This window comes from Camelus ferus, chromosome 3 (genome assembly GCF_009834535.1).
Source record: "Camelus ferus isolate YT-003-E chromosome 3, BCGSAC_Cfer_1.0, whole genome shotgun sequence".
Classification (NCBI taxonomy): Eukaryota; Metazoa; Chordata; class Mammalia; order Artiodactyla; family Camelidae; genus Camelus; species Camelus ferus.
The window spans coordinates 84829508-84850893 of NC_045698.1; the positions used below are offsets into that span (position 1 = coordinate 84829508).

Sequence of the window (21386 nt, forward strand, 5' to 3'; positions counted from 1 at the left end):
TCCTATCCAGTGAGTAGAGTCCTTATCTTCCATATATCCTCTTTAGTCTCCTAACTAAAAAGAAGCAAGGGACCTCTCAGTCTCAGCAGGACTCTAGTAACCCTTTGTACCTTTCAGATTGTACTTACCAATGTTACTTTGCGTTATAGTTGTCTTACTGCTTTGAATACTCTGTATGCTTCTGTGCCCTTGTTGTTTCTTGTAGAACCTAGTGTGGTACAGTTGAGAGAGTACAATGGGGTAGTTAGAAATACGGTTATGCTTCTAGCCTGCCATTTTGAATTCTGGCTCAGGAATCTACTTCATTGACTTTGAGCAAGTTATTTTTCTCTGAAATTTAGTTTCCTTATTTGAAAATGGAAAGTAATAATAACATCTGTTCAGGTACTCCTTCAGTTTATTACGATAATTGATTTGAATTTCTCAGCAATAGCATGTACTTAATAAATACTAACTATTCATTAAGTAAGAGTCTACTTAATCTCAGTCTAAACAGAGTACCTGCATTTTGATTATTTCACCAGTCTTCAGGGCTTCTTCATAACAATGGATGTATGTTTGATGAGGGTATCAATGGGATCTCCAGAAGGATTCCCTCTCAGAGCAGTCTGTCCCTGAGATATTTCTTGGAGCCCTGAGGCTGAAGATCAGAGGTAGAGAGGAAGAATGTTTGCAGTCAAAACCAGTTTTTATTTTATTATTTTTAGAGCTGCCCTCTCTACATAGAGACTCTAGTTAAATGAGTTGTCAGGAAATGAGCTAGAGACCTTTAAAAGGAGTGTGGGGACAAAGGAAAGAAAGGTGAGATAGAAATGTGGCAATTATTTAAGAAAAGGAAAGTTTATTTCCACACACAAACACATATAAGAACATTGACTATGTTGTAGACTAAGGGAAATAGTAATCAATGAAGAAAACACATGGAGAATAAAAAGATCATGATGGCAATTGATGCAACAGCAATTGTACAGCTAAGTGATGGTGAGCACCTGACTGCAGTGGAAGTAGGAGGGGAGATAGGGAAATGGAAGTAAGAATGGGCAAGCTTCACTCATTCATTCATTCATTCAATAAGTATTTGTTCAGTCTCTACTGTGTCAGGCACTGAAGCAATGGACTGGGTATCAAGGAAGGACAAGAGAGTTGTCTAGAATGATGCCCAGATCTCTGGCTCTGATGATTTAGGATACTGCTGCTTTGATTAACTGAGATATTATAGCAGGTGTAGTTTGGGTAAAGAAAATTCTTAGGGGCAATTTATGATGTAACTTCAAAATGAAAATAAGGTATTTTCAACTCTCCATTCAAGATGACAATGTATGAAAACAGAAGTCAGGAGTTGATATTTCATCATCAACTTAGGCATGTGAACATGCCCTGTCCCTTAAAGCCGTTGATTGTTAATGAATGCAGCCTTAGAGAAGAAGGAGAATAAGATCAGCCTCCTGAGAACAAAATCCCATGTCAAACTAACATCTAAGGGCATAATGGAGGTAAAGAAGTAAGGTAGATGGAAAGTACCTCAGAGAAAAGTAAGGGTGTTTCTTCCTCTGAACAATAAGGAAAGGAAAGATGGATCTATTTGGAAATAATGGCTGAATGCTTTTATTTTCTTAGTGAAATAGGAAATTAAGCCATCATCAGGGAGGGTTATCAGCAGGAAAGCCAAAGAAGATCGGAGGCCAAAGAAAAATGGTAGATGTTTAGAGAACAGAAACAGAGAAGAGTAAGAGACTATGGATGAGTCCTGACTTTCAAATGAATTTGGAAATCATGAATTTAAAATGAAGCCAACCAAAGGAAGTATCCATTTTTTTCCAGCCATGAGAAAACAGATTGTCGGATTCATTCAAGATTAGGGATTATTGATACGTGTGAGAAAAATCAAGGGGGAGGGGATTTTGAAGTAAGAATTTAAAAGACATCCCCAGTACTTTTCCTCAAAGAATTTCTTTCTACTCTTAGCTGTTTCTTCTGCCATTTATATGCCTTCATGTATCTAAATAAAATGCATATCCTGCTATCTTTTGAATCATCAATTTCAAACATCACTTATTTTTTTTAATGGTAAATGGGAGTTTATTTCTCTTACTCTGCCATCCATCTGCTTCATACACTCATTCCTCACTTGCAATGCAGTTACAGTTTTTGGTTAAATCAGGATTCAATATTTTCATTTTTATGCCTATACAAATATTGTTCACTGCTGAAAGTTAAAGTATATTTAATCACAGTTTTCTTCCTTTTTTAGAAAATAAAGTCTATTTTCAGAACAATAGTAGATTTATAGAAAAATTGTGAAGGCAGTACATACAGAGTTCCCATATACTCTGTACCTAGTTTCCCTTATTAACATAGTATAATGCATTTGTTACAATTCATGAACCAATACTGACACATCATTATTAACTGGAGTCTGTAGCTTATTCAGATTTCCTTTGTTTTTGCCAAATGTTCCTTTTCTCTTCCAATATTCCTTGCAGGATACCACATTATGATTAGTTGTCATGTCTCTTGCTCCTCTTGGTTGTGACAGTTTCTCATACTTTTTGTTTTCAGTGACCTTTCTATTTCTTTACTGAGGTAGAACATGCCTTGATTTTTTTCATTTGGTTGTTGCTTTTTTTTTTTTTTTAATCTCTTGCTAAATTTTCCCATGTCTTCCTATAGTCTCTTAGTACATTTCCCACAAGACCACTCAGATCAGGTTATTTAACCATTCCAATTACTTTCCTTTGGGCCTTCTACTTTATATGAACTTGTGCTCTCTGGGCCTGTTGTGTCTCTGGATTTGCCTTGCTTTTAACTTTGAAATTGACCTTTTTTCTCCTGGAATCCATTCCCTACGTCCTGGGTCTCATGCCTTCCTCCTTTTTGGTTTATTCTCTTGTGTTGGAATAATACATTCTCCAGTAGTTTCTTAGGTTAAAATGAAGATAACGGCAGAAGGATTGTGAAAGTGGCCCTCAGAATGTCTGCCTCTGAAGTCGCATTGCTCTGGTCTCAACAGGTTATCTTTGTCTGTCTGCCTCACAGTGGTGATTCTGAAGATTCCTTTTGCTTCTCCCCTGGGTTGTATTTCCTGTTCTCTGTACCCCACATTTTCCTCTTTCTTGATTTATTCCCTCATTTTGGTAGATAAACAGAGTAGTTTCCTGAAAATGATGCATAGAAACTATACTTTTCAGACTTTATTTTGCCCTAATCCTTGATAGACAATTTAACTGAGTATATGTTGGAAATCATTTTCTCTAGAATTTTGAAGATATTGCCTCATTGTCTTCTACATTCCAGTGTTGCTCTTGAGAATTCCAAACCCATTCTGTTTTCTGATCTTTTTTATGTGAGCTGCCCACACCCCCACCCCTTTTCAGAGTGTAGGATCTTCTATCTCCAGTGTTCTGAAATCTCATAAAAGTTTGCTATAGAATACGTCTTTTTCCATCCTGTGTGGGTGCTTTCATCTGGAAACATGACATTTCATTCTGGACATTTATTTTCTTGGAGTATTTCAATCCGAATTTCCTCCCTTCTATGTTCTCTCTCTTCTCTTTCTGGGAGACTCGTTATTTGGATATTGGATGCCATTGACTGATGCTGTTATTTTTCTCTCCTGTTTTGCATCTGTCATTGTGTTCTACTCTCTGAGTGTACTCTTGTTTTCTGATTGTTCCTGTCTTTAAGTAGCTTGCTGTTCCCATTTCATACATACAATGTCTTCTGTATTTCTCTGAGGATATTAGGTGACAATTTACTTTTTTCAAGTTTTTTTTCCTCCTTGTTTCTGTTTCCTCAAAGTTATTTTTCTGTTTTGACCTCTCTTGTTAGATGCTCTCAGATATATGTTAGTCCTTGGTTGTCTTCTCATAATTAGCAGTGGGAACTGAAAGCTGATTAGAAGCTCTAAGTATAGTCATGGGGCCTGTCAAATTAAAAAAAAAAATTCCATCTTTATTGAGATATAATTGACAAAAATTGTATATATTAAAGGTATACAATACAGTGGTTTCATATAAATATACATTGTGAAATAATCACCACAATCAAGCTAATTAGCATTCATTACCTCCCATGTTACCTTTTTTTTTCACCTCCCTATCCCTCTCCCCTCTGGCAACCACTAGTTTGTTCTCTGTATCTGTGATCAAATTTGTTTCTTTTACTGTTTTGTTGTTTATTCATTTGTTTTGTTTTTAGATTACACATATAAGTGATATCATATAGCATTTGTTTTTGTCTGGCTTATTTCACTTAGCATAATAGTCTCCAGGGTCATACATGTTGTCACAAAGGATGACTCCAAAATGGTGCTTGCCAGCATCAGTGTCCTTGTGGTAGAATAAGCTCCCCAAAATGGCTACTGCCAGTGTCTGTGTTCCCAGGGGGAGTACCAGTTGCCTCCTGCCTCTCCAGGGGTTCTCAAAATCAGCAGGTGTGTTTGACCCAGACTCCTTTTAGATTACTGCCTCTGTGCTGAGACTGATTTTGCACATGCCCTTTAAGTAGGGTCTTTGTTTCCCACAGCCCTCTGGCATTCTGTATACAAGCCCTGTTGGCCTTCTAAGCCTGATGTTCTGGGGGCTTGTCTTTCCAGTGCAGGACCTCTAGGCTGGGGAGTCCAATGTGGGGCTTAGAACCCTCACTCCTGGAAGAATATCTCTCCAGTTGTGATTATCCTCCTGTTTGTGCTGTTGCCTACCCCAGGGATGTGGGTCTTAACTGTACTAAGTCTCCACCCCTTCTACCAGGTCTTGTTGTGGTTCCTTCTTTATATCTTACTTGTGGAAAATATTTTCTGCTAGTTTTCAGATCATTCTCAACGATAATTGCTCTGTAAATAGTTGTAGTTTTGGTGTGTCTGTGGAAGAAGGTGAGCTCAGGGTCTTCCTACTCTGCCATCTTGACCACACCCAAGGTCTATCAAACTTGATCATCACTGAAAAGTGATTGCCTTAGGCTGTTTGAAGAGAATTTCTTTTTTTATTTCAGTTTTTTGTTTTGTTTTTCCTTTTTCAGATGGAAATTTCTAATGTTGGTGTTTCTAGATGTTTTCTCTTGGGCTAGTCATATTTCCTGTTTCTTGCGTGGAAGGTAAAGATGTAGTTGCCAGCTTCTATAAGGATTCAGCATTCATCATTCAATATGTATATGGTAACTTACCCCAGGCCCCAACTATTTTTTGACTCTCAGCTGGTCCTGTCAACTTCCAATACAAAGACTCTTTTTTACTCTCTGTCTGTCTCTCAGAAATATCCTCCAGAATTGTGCAAAGGTGGCAGAGGGGATTAAGGGATGTTCCTGATTCTCAGCTGTCACTCAATGTTTCTTCTTTTAGCCAAATACCTCTCATGCTGGATATACCTTTTATTCCCTGTCACTGAGCCTTTTGGGTATTGTCCTGTGTAAATCAGGCTCATTTTCAGCTTTCCCACTGCTTGCTTAAATTGGGCTTTTTCTTGTTTGCTAAAACGGTTACTTCTCATCCATCTGCTTTCTAGCTTATAAAAATCTTTGCTATTCTCTCTCCTCCTGCTTTTCCTATCTTTTGCATTAAAAAAGAAAGGGAAAATTCTTTGTAGTTTTATTGGGGCTAGGAGGAGTGAAATTAGTTAAATATGTTCGGTTTTCTATCTTAACCCAGAAATCCTAACATAGGTTTTTTTAATGCAACGTTGTATTCATAGTGTAGATACACCAAAATATTTTTATCCATGATATGATCAAAATCGTTTCCAAATTTTTGCCATTGTAAACAGTGCAGTATTCTTGTATATACTTTTCCTGCCCTGAACATATGGAACTACTTCCAGAAGTGAAATTTCTGGACTGAATACATGCCTTTAAAACTGTAATAGCCACTGCCAGTTTGTCAACCAAAAAGTCTGTCCTAGTTCACTCTCACCAGGAGTACTCATTTCCCCACATTTTTGCCAACACTGGAATAATCTTTGAAATGTTTGCCACTCTAAAAGTTAAAAAATGACACCTCATTTTTTACCTTGCATTTCCTTGATTACTACAGGATTTTAGCACCTCTCCTCATGGTTATGTGGTAGCTAGCCTCCACGAAAGCCCCAATTCTTGCCTCCTGAGACTCAAGCCATTTTATAGTCCCTCCCACACTGAATAGGCTAACCTTTGTAAGCAGCAGGATATTGCAGAAACAATGAAGTGTGAATTCTTAGGGTAGGTGATGATAAATCACGGTAGTCTCCATCCTGAGCGCTTTTGGGTTTCTTGCTTTGGAGGAAGCCAGCTTTGATGTCTATGAACTGAGGCCTCCTGCCAACAATCAATGGTAACTTGGGTAACTTGCCAGGCATGTGAGTGAACCACTTTGTGAGTTGAATTCTGCAACCCAATGGAGTCTTCAGATGACTGTAGCCTTAGTGTACACATCTTGTTTGTAACTTAAACTGCTCCCAGATTCCTGATCAACAGAAACTGTATAATAAGTATTTATTGCTTTAAGCAGCTAAAATTTGGGGAGTAATTTGTTACTTGGTAATAGATAACTCACAGATTTTTTTTGTCCATTTGCATTCTTTTGGGAATTGCCTGTTCACACTGTGTCCTTTTTCTATTGTGCCATTAAGAAAAATTATGTATTCTTCACATATAACATACACATTAACCTTTCATCATACATGTTGCAATTTTTTTCAGTTTATTGAATGCATTGAATTGAATTCAATCTTTGGTTTCCATTAATTTAAAAATTTTTATCTAGTCTAATATAGTATAATCTTTCCCCTAATGTCTTTCGACACTTTTTTTCGGTAATAAAACTGTCTACCATAAGGTTTTGTAGCTTTGTATTTTCATAGAGCTTTTTAGTATATATCAAATTCATTTTTAAAATGAATTTTACTTTTCTTTCAAATGGGTAGCCAGTTATCCATAAACTATTATACCATTTATTTATACTATTTTAACATTTATTAAAACTTTACTATTTAAATATTTATTAAAACTCTTTATGACATAACATTGTAAAATGACTATAACTCAATAAAAAAACAGTTTTAAAAAAACCTCTTTAAACATTGATCTGTTTATTGAATAGCTTATTTTTTTATCTTCACTGGTTTGAAATACCATTGTTGTTTCATATTATGTTCCTATACATTAAGGGATCTATTTCTGGGCTATTTAGTTCCCTTCATCATTTATCTAATTTTGCTCCAGGATCATACTGGTTTAAATACTATGACTTTATAGTATGTTTTGATGTCCTATCGATTAATTTATCCCCTCATTCTGTTTTTTTGTTGTCGCTGAAACCTGCTCTGGCTATTCATTTTAAAAATGAATTTTAGAATAAGCTTGTCACTTTTCTTAGTGTATTTGGGATTTGATTGTATTAACTTTTAAATTGTTTTAATGAAAACTTACCCCCCCAAATCAGTATAATACTGATTCTTCCCATTCAGAAACATGATGAAACTATTTTCAGATTTTCCTTTATGTTCTTTATTATTTTTAGTTTTCTTCATGTAGGTTTTGCACATTTATTAAGCTTATCTGAAAAAATTTTATAAGTTTTTAATACTGTTATTAGTGAAATCTTTTGGTTTTTCCCTATATTATTTTCTAAGTGGTTAATGTTGGTGTGTAAGCAAGCTATTATATATGATATCTATTGATTTGTGTATGATGACTTAATATGACACCTAATGAAAAAAAATTATTTATTCTAAAAAATTTTATTCTAACAGAATCAACTAACCTTAGTTTTGTATCTTCAATTTCATCTACAAGTTAACTTTAGTTTTATATCTTCCTATCAATATCTGTACCTCTTATTTATTTTACTTGTCTTACTGCATTGGCTAGTGCCTCCAGGAAAATGTAAAACAATAATTGTGATAAAGTTTTTGACACTATTCTTATGCTTCCTCATATGATGTTGAATAGGGTATATGATGTAGGGTTATAGTAAGCTTTATCAAATTAAAGATGTTTCTTGCTATTCCTAGCCTGTTAAGAATTATTAGGAATAGGTCTAATGTAATATATTCTAGATAGATTTTTGAAGACTTCTAATATAAGCTGGTATTTAAAGCAATTAATCATTAAACTTGCTGAAATATATTTCTACCGAATATTAGGTAAACATGGTATTTTTAGTATAAGGATTTTATACCCAGATTCCAGCAGAACTTTAATTTTCTTACATAAATTTTTTGCCTTTATTAACAGGTACTAGCTGTTCAACTTCTTATATATGTATTTGCCATGTATTTTTATTAATGTTCTGGGAAGACGTTTGGCTGACCTGTCACAGATTAGAGTCATACTAAAAGGTATGTAAGAACATCAGGATAATTCATATTGTTCTCTTTGTTGCTATTCTTTTCTTTCCTTTTTAGTTGTTACTCACAGAAGTTGATTAGAAATTTAGCTCTTCTAATTATTAGCTAGTAATTTCATAGCTGTTTATCTTCTCCAAGCTTTAATTATGCCATCCTGAAATAATTAAAATGATAAAAATTACAACTAAGCTGATAAACCCTCAAGGACACACCCACATATTAAGAGCTTGTATATTTTCAGCAAGGCAAAATTAAATTATACACAGCTATTAGTAGAATACAGGGGGAAAAAGTTCATTTGAACCACCTGTCCTATCTTCTTGGACCCACACTTTTCTGACTCTTAAATCCAGTGAATAAATAGGTGAGCCACACCAGACAAATATATGTATGCCAGGCAGGCTACTAGCAGGCTGTTGGGGAAGGATCATATAAAAAGTACACTAAAAGCATGATCAGCAATCTGTAGCTCAAGGATTTTACGATTACATAATCCTGGTTTACGTTACACACTGAGACTTTAATAACCTGTTTCAACCAGTCTTGAAATTGTTTTGGGGGTCTTCTGCCATCAGCAGCCATTATTTTAAAAATTTTATTCCTGTGTTTTTACAGGAACACTACTTCTTAGTCCTTGAAAGTCCTCCTGCACCTAACACTCATGACGCTGCTGTGAAGCTTAAATGAGACATGGGATGTAAGAGCATTTGGCATAGTACCTGCTGCATTCCATTGGCTTTGTAAAGATGAATATATAAATTATATAAAAATTTCAAGAAAGGTATGCTTGGCAATGTGCCAAGAAGAGGAGAAAAACAACTTTTTTTTAAGGTGCTTGGTCGAAAACCTAGTAGATGAGGCTGTAAATAAATCACACAGTACAGTGTGATAGTCACCAGAGGCTTATGGGAAGCTACAAGCTGGGCTCTGAACTCAGCATGGAATCCACAGAGCTGTCTGGTTATATCAGGAGGTGCTAGGCCATGGAAAAGAGGAAGGATAGTCTGGTTACAGGGCATAACCTATGCTGAGGCATGGAGTTCTGAGAGGCAGACACATCCCGGAGTTGCGAGCGTGTGAGTGAGAAGGAGATGGGGGGTGGGGTCCTTCAGATGGGGGTAAGTTTGAAGGCTTTGCAGGGTCCACATCAGACTAGTTCTTAAAGCAAAGGGCCTGATTATCTTTTCCGTGACCAAGGTCTCATCATAAACTTCAGAGTTTCAAGGAGAAATGCTCCTTGGGCAAACAGAGGTGGGCGCAGCTGTTTACCTACAGCCCAAGAGGTCACCCCCAAGTTTCTGTTCCGCTCTGTCCTCTAACCTAAGGAAGGAACTCAGAGTTTGCAAAGTTTCCTCAAACTAGCACACTTACTCTTTTAGGTATTTTCAGGTTATTAGGTTCTGGCCTGAGGGGCAGATTCCGGCCCTCACGTTTCTTTTTTCATTTTTCCCCGTCTTCTATTTTCTCTTATGTTAAAAAGCCCTATACAGTTACCGAGAGGCATTTTAGAACTGGGGTAGGAAGCCAGACCGTTTGTCTCAGTGAACAGCCGACTTTCGGGGTCTGTATTACAGCATCATTCCTAGGTTCGACGGCTAACTCAGAACATGACGCTGACCCTGGAATTGAAGGGAAACAGGCAAGTCTTTTACCAAGTGTAGGGTTTACTGCTGTTCATACCAGCCGAGTGTTAAAACGAAAATTCACCAACCAAAACAAAATCAAGAAGCTCCAAGTTTTTCCACTCCTTTTTGTCCCGCAATCTGTTGAGGGTAGTGTCTTGCAAATTGCAAACCTAGGGCTAAGCTCAAGCCCCAAGGGCTGGGAGCGCCCGGGTGCGGCCCTGTCCGCGGTGGCGCGCATATCCCTCTTCTGCAGACACACACAGGTTTCCAGGCCCCGCCTCCTCCGGGCCCAGCTGATCGCCGCCGCCCTTTGGGCCAGGAACCCAGGCGCCCAGAACCCCACACCGTCGGCTCTGGGTCCCGGGCACTGGCCGGGCGGGCCCAGAGCGCGGCGGGCAGCAGGATTCACGGGGTAGCTGGGTCCGTGCGGCGCAGTTGCCGAGTCCCGCGGGCGCCGGGAAAAGAGGCGGGGCGGCGGGGTCGAGGGCGGAGCAGCGGCCGCGACCGTGAGCCCGCCCCCCGCTCGCCCTCCACCGGCCCGCTGGCGCGGCCATGGAGGTCTACATCCCGTCTTTTCGCTACGAGGAGAGTGACCTGGAGCGGGGATACACGGTAGGCGCTGGCCGCGGCCGGACAAGGCCCCGTGATCTGGGGCCGCGGCTACTGAGCTCAGGAGGTGCCTCCGGCCGCCGGCGCTGGGGGTCTCTTTGCTTCCCTCCCTTCTCCTCCCCTCCCCCGGCCCATAGGGAGAGCTGTGCCCCGCGCGGTTGTCAAGGAAACGGGCGCCCCCTCCCTGGTGCGGCGGTGGCGGAGGCCAGAGGTGCAAGGGTTCGGTCCCTTCCCCCTTCCAGCCCCGCTCCCGGCCTCCAGGCAGGAGCGCCGGGAGTCGAGTCCTTGAACGCGGCGCTCGCCATTCTCCCCGCCCGCTGCCCGCCGCCCGCCCTCTGGATTTCGGGATGGACTGCATTGGTTTCTGGCACAGCTGCCCCCCTCTTCTCAGACAGAAGTGGCTTCGCCGCGGGTTGATGTTGGCTTCCAAGTTCTGTAGGATTCATTTACGCTGGAAAATACGCTAATTTAAAAAAAAAATTGCAGGATTTGTTGGCCGAAGTGAACACGTCTTAATTTTAGATGATTTCCAAAGTTTCTGTTTGTTTGCTTGCTTTTAGTTCTTAAGTGCCTTGAAATGGCAAGATCGGGTACCCACTGAAGCACCTGTTCCATACCTAGAACTGTGGTCTCCGGGGAAAGAGAAACAGGGCCCTTGCCCTCAAGAGTGGAGGAGTGGCCGCGAGGGCAGAGACCCAGGGCAGTAAGTGAACTGTAGGTAGTTGATTGCCCAGTGAACTTAGACATCTTTATCTAGATAGTCATTGCTAGAGGGAGAAATGCCTCAGCCTGGGTAGACCTTGGAAAAACTTACTTCCATTTAAAGAACAGGTAGGCTTTGGAGAAGATTGCGCAGATTTGTTTTTTAAATTCACACATAATTCACTCACTTGCTAAACACCAGTTACATTAGTTTGACAAAGAAGTGTTTTAATCTCACTGGCTTTTGATGACAGCTTATTTGGAACCTTGTGTTTTCATAGCGAGGATTAAATCACCCTCTCAAAGGAATTTTTAGAATTAAAAGTAGTGACTAAAAAAAAAATCCAGAGAGTATGTGAATTTTTAAAGTTAAGTAGACTGCTGGGTCTAAGTGTCCCAAAACAAGTACTCAAAGTGCCTTCCCTTGGGTGGGAAACTTTAAAGAAGAGCTTGGCCATTATTTTTATATATAAATAAATAAAAATGGATTTGGTTAAATTTACTGTATTGTCCTCCCAAAAAAGGGTGGAGAAATTGCACTTAATTTGAACCTATTCATGGCTTTTTCCTTAGGCCTGAAACCTTGGCTGTCTTTCATTCTTTCAGGTCTCATCTCTCCCTTCCTGTTAGGATCTGGGGACAAAAAGGCAGCTTGTCAGGGGCCTTGGTCTCTTGAAGGTGAACCCAGTATTCCAAGCTAAGAGTTAATTACCTCCCTACGTAAGCACTTAAGTAGAGCCGAATTACTGATTTACTTCTGTTACAGAATCTGTGTTTTAACCCAAGGTTTTCATATTTCTTCTTATTACCTGTTGTATGGCCAACCATGTGCTAGACTCCAGGTTATGAATCAACTGATTTGGAAGGAGCCCTTTTCTTGGTAAACTTGGTAGTTAGATGATTGCTTATGTGATGAAAGTCTGTGTACTTTTTAAATTTTTACTTAAAAAAGAAGTCCTAACTCACGTAGGTTGGGAACTTTTTGTTGAGATACCTTCTGCAAGTGGTTTTTTTTCCTTGTGAGTTTGTGAAGCAGCTATTAGATACTTTGTACCCTGGGCACAACTATTTTGTAATTGTATAGCAGTTTATTCATTCAGCAAATATTAACCAAGTGCTTGCTGTATGTCTCTGTTCTAGCTGTTGGGATTTCAGCGGTGAATAATATTTAATCTTTTTTGAAAAACCCAGAATTTCAAAATATAATCTCAGTTTTCCTAATTAGGAACCTGGTGAAATAATGTATACTTTAGTGTAAAAAGTACCTTTTTGATTGTGTTTTAAATTTAAGAAATATTAAATTGTGTTCTGACAATTCAGTGATAGGAAATTTAAAGCAGAAAGGATCTTCCATAGGAGGTTGGCACCGTGTGTTTACACAGATCTCTATTGATGGTCATTAACATTTGCTTCTCATTTTTAGCGCCTGTGTCAAGTGTTGAAATAAGACATCCCTGTACATGCTTTTTTATGTCTACTTCTAGATTTCTGTAGAACATTAAGTAGAAGTGTTACTTCTGGGCCTTCTAAGTTTTTATCAGTATTGCTAAATTCAGAAAGTTTATACAGAGTTATGCTCAATGTACAAAGTAATTTACCTTTAAGGAGTGACTTTTTGCCCTTTGAACATTTAAACATTTACTGTGGGCCTGCAGTGTCTCATGTGGGGAATTGGAAGATGCAGGGATGCTGTTCCTGTCTATCCTTGGAGACTCTCAGCCCATCCAGGAGCGGCAAGGTCAAAAGGGTTAGGATGTGCTGATGTCAGCTGGAGTCTTGAGGAGGGACAGGGCAGTTCCGCTCTGCCTGAGGGTGCTGCTGGGGTTGGGGGGCATGCTCAGGAATGCTGACATTTGACATCTGTTGAGATTTTATGCTGGGATTGTGAATTCTAGAAAGAGGAAGTGCAGGGCAGAATTTCATCTTAGGAAAAAGGCATTTGAAACTCCCAAGTTCACACACACACACACGCACACAAACACACAAACCCCAAACAAACCAAACCAAAAAAAAAAGGCCACTTCTAAATCATTTTAGTTTACAAAGAAGCAGGAAAAGATATTGTAACAAAATGCAGGTGAAACCAAATATGCCTTCATGGGGAGGTTATTCTCCATCCACCACCCCTTCCCACCCCAAACTCCCCCTCCCCTCCAGGGTGTACTCATTTCATATCTATTTCTCTATTAGCCTGTAAGCTCCTTAAGGCTAGGACCCTTTCAGTCTCCACTGCTGTACCCTGGTCCAGGGCCTATCATATAGTAAAAATCCACTGTATGTGTGCGAACTAAATAGTGAATGACTGAGCCTTCTGACAGGAGAAGAATGTCAAAAGAACAGTGATCCTGAGGCGTGAAGCAGCTCAGTGGGTTGATGGGGGTCTTGCAGAGTGATTCCTGACAGAGAGAGGTGTGGTGAGACCAGCTCACTGGCCTTCAGAGCTGTAAGGGAGTATGGGCTTCAACCTCAGTGGGAAGTCACTGGAGTTTTAAGGAAGGAAGTGACGTGATGAGGTTTGCATTTAGAAAGATGACCTTAGAACATTCATCATTTAAGAGATGCTTGCAAAATGACCGGAAAGGAGAGGATGAGGGCCTGAACTAAGGCAAATGGGAAAGGAAAGGGGAGGACTGTTAAGAATCTCCAGGGTCTGGTGACCGGATGTGAAGCATCAGGGTGACTCCTATGGATACGGGTGCCAATGACCAAAAAAGAACTGAAGTGAGGGGGAAGTTCAACTGGGGGCCCACTGAGTTTTTTGTGGCAGAGGAGGCAATTTCATTTTGGAGTTAGGATCTATCTAAAGGTCTGGGCTAGAAATATGGCTCCAGGGGTTCATCCAGCATAAAAGATGAAGAAAGCACAGAAGCTGATGCTCTTCTCAGGAAGGGCATGTAAAGTGAGGAAAGAGGCAGGACAGAAGGTAAAAATCCCAAAACTCGTGTGAGCGGAGAATTCTCAGCATGGTATCCAGTGGGAGAAGGAAACCCAGGGGTCTGAGGCAGGAAGAAAAAGAATGTTTATAAGATGCTTCATAAGAAGTGAAGTGCTAGATGTGGCTCAGTGTCCTTGAAAGGTGAGGATGGAGGACAGACCACTGGACATGAAGGTGAGCAGGTCCTGGGTGCCAGGTTAGGCTAGGATTTTCAATTTTCAGATACATCGTTGATAAAAACAACAAAACTAGAATTCCTACTTAGGTAACAACATGAAAGTTTGAAATGTATTAGATTTCACTTTTCATAGCTGTAAAAGTCAAGGCATTGAATTAGGTAGTTTTTCAAGTTCATTTTAACTACATGTCGGTGACTGTTGTACTTATATAAATATGTCTTTTTCTTGGGATCTGGATTCTTTCTCTGATTTACTTCATGTATCATGCCTTTCAACACATAAGGCAGCTCTATACAGACAGGGTCATAGTATTGAGGTATGTGCAGGGATAATTATTTAGTATTTTATGGATTAAAATACACAAATGGAAAAGTATAATGAACTGCCATTTACCCATTTCTCACCTTCAGTATTTCACAATTCTTATTTCACTCACCACCCTTCATTCTTCCACTTTTTAAAAAATTCTGGAATATTTTAAAGCAAATCCAAACTGAAATTTCACCTGTAAATGTTTCACTATGAATATCTGCCAGGTAAAGACTGTTTTAAAGAAACATAAATGTAAATGTAAATACTACCACAAAATTAGCAAAACTTTAATATCATCCCAATTCTCAGTTGTTTTTAATAACCACAGTGCATATACTGCCTTGGAATTAACAGTAATCTGCAGGGAGTATTATTATTGCCATTCTATACTGGTAAGAATGAGACTGAGAGGTTGAGTAAGGGGGCTTGGCCACATCCTCTCTCTCTTTACTTTCATCCTCAGAGTAGCTTCTACTTGGTGACAAAATGGTAACAGTGCAGATTATTTAAAAAAAAAAAAAAGGATTGGATTTTACAACATCTAGAGAAAGAGAGGGTGTTTTGTTTTGTTTTGTTTTGTTTTGTTTTCCAGAGCAAGGGCACTTTTCTCCCTTCATATCTCACTATCCTGAGTTGGTTTTTCAACCAGTTCTGTTGCCAGGGGAAATCTGTGTGCTGATTGGCTGCCTGAACCAATCACCATGGCAAGGATAAGTTAAGCAGGTGGAATGAAAATAGTTAGAGGGCATCTCTGAAGCTAGGAATGAGGTCAGTCCATTCCTGCCATCTAACCCTGCAGACACCACAGTGGGAGAAGGTCAGAAGGATGCTAAGACCACAATGTCCACAACAGTATCTTTCAGTCACCCATTAGAAGCGTCTATGATGAATAAGGCCTTTGTGTAACAAAGACATACCTGGCACAGTGCCTCACTCGTGGTAAACTCACAGCACAGGCAAACAATAAACGTGTTGAGTGATTAAGTCAAACATGTGTAAGATATGTTCCTTAAAGACAAGAAATAAGAGTTTGAAAATTTTCTTGAACATTAACAGAGTGCTACTTTCACTTAAAAATCAGTTTTTTAACAAGACGATTGCATTTTGCAAATACGGTGCTTAGAAAATGTATCTATTAAAATAAACCTTTGATTTTTGAAATAATTTTAGATTTGCAGAAAAGTTGCACGGTTAATACCGACAGTTCCTATATACCCCTCACCAAGTTTCCCCTGTTAACATCAATACATTACCATGGTAATGTCAAAACAAGGAAACTGGCATTGATACATTATTATTAACTAAGCTCCAGAGTTTTTGCATTTCACCAGTTTTTCCACTAATGTCCTCTTTCTGTTCCAAGATCCGATCTAGGATACCACATCGCATTCAGTTTTGTCTGCTTTGCTGTGATACTAAGTAGTCTAAGTTGTAGCACACTGTGTCTCAAAACTGAGGCAGGTGTGTTAATTAGAAATGAACCGGTGCAGATTAGATTAAATTTTGGTTACTTCAGATGCTTCCTTATTGATTTTTGCTGTTTGGCAAAAGCCTGTTTATAATGTTCCACCAGTTTGTGAGGAAAGCTGACACAGCCTAACAGTGAAGGCACAGGCTGTAGGCAGACCTAGCTGTCTGCCTCAAATTTTGCCTCCAGCACTGAGCCTGAAGTCAGACTTTGGGCAAGCTACTTAATCTCCCTGTGTCTTAGTTTCCTTATCTGTAAAAGAGAAGAATACTGGCATAGACATACCTCACAGATATTTCAGGTTCAGTTCCAGACACCACAATAAAGCAAATATCACAATAAGGTGAGTCACACAATTTTTTTGGTTTCCCAGAACACATAAAAGTTATGTTTACATGTACTGTAGTCTGGTAAGTGTGCAGTAGCATTATGTCTAATAAAACAATGTACATACCTTAATTTAAAAATATTTTATTGCTAAAAATGTTAACCATCATCAGAGCTTTTAGTGAGCCGTAATCATTATGCTGGTGCAGGGTCTTGACTTGATGTTGATGTCTCCTGACTGGTCAGGGTGGTGACTGCTGAAGGTTGGGGTGACAGTGGCTGTTTCTTAAAATATGAAAACAATGAAGTTTGTCATATCGATGGACTCTTCCTTTCATGAAAGATTTCTCTGCAGCATGTAATGCTGTTTGATTGCGTTTTAACTACAGTAGAACTTCTTTCAAAATTGGACAGCTTATCTTCTGTAATATCCTAAATCTGTTGTTATTTCAACAGTCTTCACAGCATCTTCACTATGAGTAGATTCCATCTCAAGAAACCACTTTCTTTGCTCATAAGAAGCAGTTCTTCATCCGTTCACATGTTATCATGAGATTTGCAGCAATTCAGTTATGTCTTCAGGCTCCACTTCTAATTATAGTTCTCTTGCTATTTCCACCACGTCTGCAATGACTTCCCCCAGTGAAGTAAGTCTTGGACCTCTCAAAGTCATCTATGAGGGTTGGAATCAACTTTTTCCAAACATCTAGTGATGTTGATATTTTGACTTTTTCCCATGAATTATTAATGTTCTTAATGGCATCTACAATGGTGAATCCTTCCCAGAAGATTTTCAGTTAACTTTCCCGAGATCCATCATAGGAATCACTATGACAGCTATAGCTTTATGAGCTCCATTTCTTAAGTAATAAGACTTGAAAGTTGAAGTTACTCCTTGATCCATGGGCTGCAGAATGGATGTTGTGTCAGCAGGCATGAAAACAAGATGAGTCTCATTGTACATCTCCATCAGAGCCCTTGGGTGGCCGGGTGCACTGTCAATGAGCAGTATTATTTTGAAAGGAATCTTTTTTTCTAAGCAGTAGGCATCAACAGTGGGCTTAAAATATTCACTGAACCATATTGTCAGCAGATGTGCTGTCAATCTAGGCTTTGTTCCATTTAGAAAACACAAGCAGAGTAGATTTAGCATAATTCTTAAGGGCCCTAGTATTTTCATAATAGCGGGCACTGGCTTCAACTTTAAGTCACCAGCTGCATTAGCCTCTAACGAGAGTCAGCCTGTCCTTTGAAGCTTTTAAGCGAAGCGTTGACTTCTCCTCTCTAGCTATGAAAGTCCTAGATAGTATCTTCCAGTAAAAAGCTGTTTTGTCTACACTGAAAATCTGTTATTTAGCATAGCCACCTTCATTCATTATCTTTGCTAGGAATTCTGGATAACTTGCTGCCACACCTTGCACTTTGACGTTGTGGAGACAGCTTCTTTCCTTAAACCTCATGAACCAAACTCTGCTAGCTTCAAACTTTTCTTCTGCAGCTTCCTCACCTTTCTCATCCTTGATAGAATTAAAGAGAATTAGGGCCTTGTTTGGATTAGGCTTTAGTTTAGGAGAATGTTTTGGCTGGTTCGATCTTTCCGGACCACTAAATCTTTGTATCAGCAATAAGGCTGTTTCTTTTTTTTTTTTTTTTTTTTAATCATTCATGTATACACTGGAGAAGCAGGTTTAATTTCCTCCAAGAAGTTGGCCTTTGCATTCATAGCTTGGCTACCTGTTTGGCTCAAGAAGTCCAGTTTTCAGCCTGTCTCAGCTTTCCAGATGCCTTCCTCACTAACTAAGCTTAATGATTTCTAGCTTTTGATTTAAAGTGAGAGACATGTGACTTCCATTCACTTGAACACTTAGAGGCCATCGTAGGGTTATTTATTGGGATACTTTCAATATTGATGTGTCTCAGGGTTAGGGAGGCCTGAGAAGAGGGAGAGAGACAGGGAGACAACCAGATGGTGGAGCAGTCAACACACACACAATGTTAATTGATTGAGTTCGCTGTCTTATTTGAGCACAGTTTGGGGGGCCCCAAAACAATTACAATAGAAACTTCAAAGATCACAGATCACTATAATGAACAGAATAATAATGGAAAAGTTTGAAATATTGCATGAATTACCAAAATGTGACACAGAGACATGAAGTGAACAAATGCTAATTGAGAAATGGTGCCAATAGATTTGTTCCATGTATGGTTGCCACAAACCTTCAATCTGTTTAAAAAAAAAAAAGCAATATCTGCAAAGCGCAATAAAGTGCAATGCAATAAAATGAAGTCTGCCTGTACCTACTTTATAGGATGGTTTGAGGATTAAGTTAGATGATCCTTATAAAGTGCAAAGAATGGTGTCTCTCTAGCTGTGTTCATGATTTATTCATTTTATTTCAAGTAGGGACTGCCTTGAAGTTTACTTTTTTTTAAGTTCTTTAATGTGAATTAATAATGTAAACCAAAGTCCAGGATATGTATTTGTACTGCATAAAATAAACTCTTTGCTGATACTTTGAGGTACCACAGAAGCAATTATTACATTTAACTGACTAATATCCTTATTACAACTTCTACTGTGTGTTCCATTCAGGTTTAGTTTTCTAGCCTTATTTACTATGTTTTTTGTTTGTTTGTTTTGTCTTCTGTTTTGTTTTCTTTCATTCAAGCTCCTAGGGGCTAGTATACTTAAAGAAATGATTAGGATACATTATAGACGACATGGAGATACTTACTTCCCACCTTCTCCTTTTCCTTCCCTCCCCCACTGTATCTCTCCATCCTACAAGTAAGCCATCGGGCTCATACCTTGTATTCTTATGCTGGGTTTCCAGGTACTGATTCAGATTTTTAATGCAATTTCTTCTTATTTTGCTCTGTGGAGTCTGTTCTGTTTTAATTCTCAATTGTTGTCTTGCTTCCCCTCCCTTTTAAAATTAACTGCTTATTATGGAAAGTTTTGACGTCTCCAGCAGTGGAGAGGATAATGACCCCTTTGCTCAGATTTTTAAATGATAAATTCCTGGCCAATTTTGTTTCTCACTGTTTCGCACTGCGCCTTGCCCAGTCTCCCCAGGATTTCATTTTTGAAGGAAATCTCAGGCCTATCTGTGAATATTTTCAGTTTATGTCTTAAAATTAAAGGTTCCCCTTTTAAAATTGAATCACAGTATCATTATCAGATACTTAAAAATAAGTCATTAAAAAAAATAAGCCATAATTCATCGGTATTGTAAATATAAATCCATTTTTACATGTCCTTAATATTCCCATGCATTTTTTTTTTAGTGCAGTTTGCTTGCATTGGGATTGAATAATACATCTCCTTATATAATGTGATTGCATAGTACATCTCCTCAGACTTTTTTACTCTGTAGGTTCTTTTTCTACCTCTTTCTCTTTTTCTTTTCTTTTTTTTTTTTTATAATTAGGTTTATTTATTTATCAACTTATTTTTTAATGGAGGTAGTGGAGATTGAACTCAGGACCTCGTGCATGCTAATCATACATTCTGCCTCTGAACTAGATGCTCCCCTCTTTCTCTTTTTCTTTTACAATTATTTTGTTGTATAAACTATTTGTCCTGTAGAGTTTCCCACAGTGGACTGTGCTGCCTACATCCTTGTGTCATTATTAACACATTCTTCTGTTCCTTGTATGGTAAGTAGGTATAGGCTTGGTCATTTTCAGATTTGGTTTGTGATGCTAGCAGCCACTGAAGAACATTGCCTAGATCTGTTAATTCACTCGTGGTTGCTAAGCATTGATATTGTAATTTTATCATTCCCTCTTCATCTATTGGCTTGAATACATGTATAAAAAGAAACTTTGCCTCAGAAGCTAGTTACTCTACGGTGTGGTTTTTATAGGAAAGGCAGGATAAATGCTTGACTCTTTCTTTTATTATTTATTTGTCAAGGTAATGAGTTGGTTGTCTCCAAAGATCACAAACTACAAGTTATAACAGGCTTTACTGAAGAAGTTAGCATTGTTATGAATTTGTGGGTATTAGCATATGTGATGTAGTTAAGTTCGCTGCATTTGTCATTCTTATATACTTTTTGTTCCATCTTTGGCCATTTTCAAGTTTGGCTTTTTCAAGTTGGGTGCTGTGTCCTTGACACAACCTAAATCATCTTTGATAACTTCCTTGCTTTCCTAGTATAACAGGATATTCCCAGTGAATCGTCTACCTTTCCTGCCCCAGATCTAGAATTAGCTTTTTCTCTAAAGATCCCTGGTTAACTTTAGTGGGAAGTGATTTAGAGACTGTGTTCTGGGCACACGGTGTATAAAGCTGGCTCTCCAGTCCGCAGGTTTTGCACCCGTTCAACCAACTGAAATGAGTGCACAATTCATTGAATCTGTGGATGCCAAACTTGGGACTATGGAGAGCTAACAGTATTCACTGTACTATGCCCTTTTATATAAATGACTTGAAAGGACTTGAGTATCCACAGAGTTTGGTGTCTGCTGGGGCTTCCTTTTTTGTTTGTTTCTTTTTTGTTTGTTTGTTTGTTTGTTTGTTTATTTTTTAGAGGAAGTACTGGGGATTGAACCCAGGACCTTGTGCATGCTAAGCACACACTCTGCCCCTTGAGCTATACCCTCTCCCTCTGCTGGGGCTTCTGGAATGAGTTCCGCACGGATTCCAAGGGACAAGTGGGATTGTGGAGGTTTCTAGATCTTCTCTGTGGTCAAGGTAGGAACTTGTTTTCCTAGTCTCTTATGTCTTCAACTGTATCTTCTTTCTCCCACACTGAAAATCTCAGTATAGCGGTCCCTCACTGTCTGTAGGGGGTTAGTTCCAGGATCCGCTCTGGATGCCAGAACCTGAGGATGCTCACGTCCCATAGTCAGAACTCCACATCCTCAGGGTCTGCATCTCTTAACCACCAATTAGCTATTCAG

General features: G+C 39.0%; 1 protein-coding gene across 7 annotated transcripts in view; it reads left to right on the forward strand.

Annotated features, from left to right (window-relative positions):
* Positions 1-10242: 10242 nt before the first annotated feature.
* The window catches only part of SNX24 (sorting nexin 24), a 132328-nt gene continuing 121184 nt past the window's right edge, over positions 10243-21386 (forward strand). The window contains exon 1 of one of the 7 annotated variants that reach the window (XR_004318673.1): positions 10243-10552. Coding sequence is in view for 3 of the 7 variants with exons in the window: in XM_032476588.1 (XP_032332479.1) it covers positions 14103-14174 (72 nt within the window). In the remaining 4 variants the exon portion in view is untranslated. Of the gene's footprint in view, positions 10553-13508; positions 14175-21386 lie in introns of those variants that run through there. The other 6 variants (XR_004318675.1, XM_032476590.1, XR_004318672.1 and 3 more) reach the window with 6 other exon arrangements.